Source organism: Papaver somniferum, chromosome 4, assembly GCF_003573695.1.
Source record: "Papaver somniferum cultivar HN1 chromosome 4, ASM357369v1, whole genome shotgun sequence".
Lineage (NCBI taxonomy): Eukaryota > Viridiplantae > Streptophyta > Magnoliopsida > Ranunculales > Papaveraceae > Papaver > Papaver somniferum.
The window spans coordinates 70,386,500-70,391,132 of record NC_039361.1 but is presented as its reverse complement, the minus strand read 5'-3'; the positions used below and the strand labels follow the sequence as shown (position 1 = coordinate 70,391,132).

At 35.4% G+C, this 4,633-nt stretch overlaps 1 protein-coding gene across 1 annotated transcript; it reads left to right on the top strand.

The window, feature by feature from the left end:
• Positions 1-2,248: 2,248 nt before the first annotated feature.
• On the top strand, positions 2,249-4,221 carry LOC113272667 (zinc finger BED domain-containing protein RICESLEEPER 2-like). The gene is made up of 2 exons (XM_026522474.1): positions 2,249-2,964; positions 3,108-4,221. The coding sequence occupies exons 1-2, from the start codon at positions 2,249-2,251 to the stop codon at positions 4,219-4,221; spliced, it is 1,830 nt and encodes a 609-aa protein (XP_026378259.1).
• Positions 4,222-4,633: the final 412 nt, after the last annotated feature.

The following is a 4,633-nucleotide window of genomic DNA, read 5'->3' as shown; positions in this document are numbered from 1 at the left end:
ATCTTTTACCGGGACAAAGTCCCTGTTTCTAGCGCCAGATTGTGAACACATAAATCACGAAGCCATCCACGTGTTCACAAACAATACTCGCATACATCCTACTTCTAGAATTATACGTCGTATGCGTAAAGGGGATGATTATATCGATTCATCGACTCGAAGCCTTCGGGCTTGTCATTGTCTAGTCGAATATTATCATAAATAATGTTCGTATAAAGGAACAAATCAAGAATCAAGTATAAATATAAAGCATATGAAGTTTAACGCTGAATGTAAGGTGCTGAAATGTAAATAAGACAGATTTACGTGGTTCGGCACTAAGGCCTTCATCCACGGGGCTGGTGTTTCACTATGTATTGAATGGTTACAAAGATAGTCGAATGACTTTAGAGTATACATAGGTCTGCGGAAGTAGGGGGATTACTTACTCTTCATATTTCTCTCTCCTACATTCTCCTATAATTGCTCTAAATTGGTCGACCATTTCTCTCTTAGTGGAGAGGGGTATTTATAGGGTTGGAACGTGGGTCCCATTTCTGAGGCGCCGTTCTAATCTTATCTTATTATGCTTTGTGCCTATTACGCAGAGGTCTTTGGCATATGCTGCGGCCTGAGCTTGAATACGAAGGATTATCCTCGCCTCTTCTACGAGCCGATTGACACGTGTATATCTCTTTGGTATTTAATGCGGGTAGATGGGTGTCTGCTCGTGTCAGACAAGTGTCTCTTTGTCTGGTCACATCTGTGTTAGCCAAACTTCCTCTCGGCCGTTGATCTGGGATCTTCCTCGGGATTGGGTGTGATAACACCCAAGGGGTATTATCTGGTGCTCCTCTGAGCCATCATACCTCTGTGATCCTCTGTCCCTGACCGTCAGATCTGCTGACCGGTGGCATCTTCTGATGAAATGCTTGCTATCATATTTTGATATCTTGTTTTGCATATCTTCCACGTGTCTCTTTCTGTACACATGGTAAATGATGAAAGGTGTACATACACTACTAGTACCACCGTAGTATTCTGTTTGTCTTAATAAGTTGGTTGATGCATGTAGTGTATGAAGCCTCTATAATATGAATTTTATCATCAAAGTTGAACTTGACACAATGTTCCGAATGTCCAATGCAACATGTCATTGTTTGACTACACTTTCCATCTAATCAGGTTGGTTGGTCTGAATGATAAAATGCAGAACACAACACACAATGCAACTCAATTATCAAAGTAAATAAATTAAAATGGGGGACTTTACAGTCTATTCGAAAAGAAGATATGATGAATATTGTGGAGCATAAAATGATACTGAATGTATACAGAAATGTGAAACCTTTAAGAAAATATAAACCTCAAGTGTTGTCATGTGTATTGTGGGGCTTGGTCGTACTCGTTGTCTTCATTCTTCAGCACTTTCTTCACAGTAATCTTCTTTTTGAAAAAATCTTATGAGAAATTAGAAATTGAATGATTTTTTATGATCTTTCTTTCTTTCTTTCAGTCTTGCATTTTGTAGAGCCCACGGTGAAGTTATGTTGAAGTAAATACAAGAAGAAAAACAAAAACTCAAAATCGAAGCTACTTTTCAGGCTTTAAGAGAACTGCTAATTCACATGGCACCGAGCTGTCCAAGTAGACAAATAAAATTAGTTAGTAGTACAAAACATCAAGAAGCTAGGGATTGTCATTTGCCCCACCCAAACCCATACCCGTGGATATCCGCCCCTATTGGATAGGATTTCACCCGTACAAACGGGTTTGGGATTGGATATGGGTAATACCCGAAATTAGTGAAGCGGGATGGGACGAGAATGAGATTCTAGGTCCCTGCCCCGTACGTTCCCATTTTAAGATTTTATATTTTTATTAATTATTTATATTATATTTAAATTAAAATATTATATTATATTATAAAAGAAAAGGTAAAAGTATAAGATATCATTAATTATTTATATTATATTATATTTAAACTAATAAATTATATTATATTATATTATAAAAGAAAAGGTAAAAATATAAGATATCATTAATTATTTATATTATATTTAAACTAAGAAATTATATTATATTATATTATAAAAGAAAACGTAAAAGTATAAGATATCACTAATTATTTATATTTTATTTAAACTAAGAAATTATATTATATTATATTATATTATTTAATTATTGTATTGATTATATTATATTATTTAAGCTTTCTTTATTATATATATTATATTACTTTATGTGTATATTACACAGTGATCCCAAAATGACAACTATATCCACACGAGGTGAATCCGAACAGTCTGAACACCATGTCGAGACAATTCCAAGTTCTCCAATGGATGATGACCATGGTGAAACTGCCGAGGAAAACATTACAGGTGATTGTGATAATGCCGAAGGTGAAATTGCTATAGTTTCAGGGAAGAAAAGATCCATAGTGTGGAACCACTTTGAAAAGAAAAAGATAAAAGGGGAAGACAAAGCAGTTTGCAAATATTGTCATAAACCATTAGGAGGAAAAAGCACAAATGGGACTAAGCATCTACACGCACACATGAAAAGATGTCCTCGACGTAAACAGCAAGACATAAGACAATCAATAATCACTCCGAGTAAAAAAAGTGACGGAAGAAGTCAACTTAACACGTACAGTTTTGATCAATCGTTCGCTAGGAAGGAACTTGCTTATATGATAATCATACACGAGTATCCGCTTTCCATCGTTGAACATGCCGGATTTAGACGATATTCAAATGCGCTTCAACCGTTGTTTAAGGTGGTATCTCGGAGCAGAATTAAAAGGGATATCCTTAAAATCTATGATGAAGAAAAAACTAAAACAATGGAGGTGCTACAAAAACATCAAGGTAAAATTGCGTTGACTACTGATATGTGGACTAGTAAGCAAAAGAAAGGATACATGGTTATTACGGCTCATTTCATCGATGAATCGTGGATCTTGCAAAGCCGAATTATCAGGTACGCGTATTCATTTAATGATTTCAGGCATTGGATATGCACGTCATAAATGAAAAATCACTACCATTAATTTTGTTACTGATTAATTACTAGTTGCTACGTAGTACGGTCTAATCAACCATCTGAATTTTATTTTGTATTAGGTTTATGTATGTGCCATGTCCGCACACGGCTGAAGTCCTGTCAGTCGCATTGATGGAGTGTCTGCTAGACTGGAATATCGATGGTAAAGTATCCACTCTTACTGTAGATAATTGTTCCACTAATGATCTTATGATCCAACTTCTCCTAGAAAAATTATCAAGTAACTTACTGTCGGGTGGAGATATTTTTCATATGCGTTGTTGTGCACACATATTAGCTCTTATAGTCAAGAAAGGATTAGAGGGGATCAAAGGAGCAATCGAATTGATTCGTAATAGTGTTGCTTACTGGAAAGCAACACCAAAACGAGTTGAGAAATTTGAAGAGGCCGCCCGTCAACTAAATATTTCGAGTATAAATAAGTTAGTTCTTGATTGTGAGACAAGATGGAACTCAACATACCCGATGCTTAATACTGCTATTAAGTATCAGAAGGTTTTTGCTCGATTAAAGCAACGTGAGCCACAGTATGATTGTTTGCCAGATGATGAAGATTGGTTGTTGGCAAAGGAAATGTGCGACAAACTTAAGATATTTTATACCTTCACAGAGAAGTCTTCCGGAGTAAAATATCCTACCACCAACCTTTTCTTTCCAAGTTTTTGTGATATTAGATTGTCATTAAATGAGTGGAAAAAATCTAAAGTTGGTGTGATTAAGGAAATGGCATATGAAATGATAGAGAAGTTTGAAGAGTATTGGTTTGTGATCAATGGAGTAATGGCCGTAGCAATTATGTTAGATCCAAGGTTTAAGATGAAATTGATTGAGTTTTATTTTACACAAATTTATGGTCAAGCTTTTTCAAAAATCGAAATTGATCGAGTACGCGATTTATGCGTTGATTTGGCGACGGAGTATGAACTGAAAGTAAAATTTGCTGAAACATCTGTTAGCCAAAATGATTTGTCTTTCACTTCAGAGATGCATGGTTTTAACGATGACGTATATCCTTTGGAAAAGTTTGATATGTTTGTCTCTAATACTGCTCCTACTAGTACTGTTAAGTCAGAATTAACCAATTACTTAGAAGAAGATCTTTTACCTAGGATTGGTAATTTTGACATACTAGCATGGTGGAAGACAAATGGGATTAAATATCCAGTCTTGTAGTGTATGGCTAGAGAAATTTTAGCGATTCCAGTTTCAACGGTAGCTTCCGAATCAGCTTTTAGTACCGAAGGTAGATTTGTGAGTGTCCAACGTAGTAGACTTCATCCAAAAAAGTTGGAAGCTTTGATGTGCGCTCAAGACTGGCTATGGGATATGCTGAATGGTAATGAAATTCTCTTTTTATTGAAATGCTTTTTTTTACATTTAATACATCATTATGGTTATATGATACACTTTCTTATTTTGGCTAGGTGGATCAAAATTCGATGGTGAAACATTTTGGGAAGAAACTGAAGCAGACGATGAGGTGATCAACATGGAGGAAGATACTTGATAAGAAATAATTAAGAACTAAAATGAGTGATGCTCGTTTATAGACCAATTTGTTTTTCTTTGTTTGTTTTACGATGAA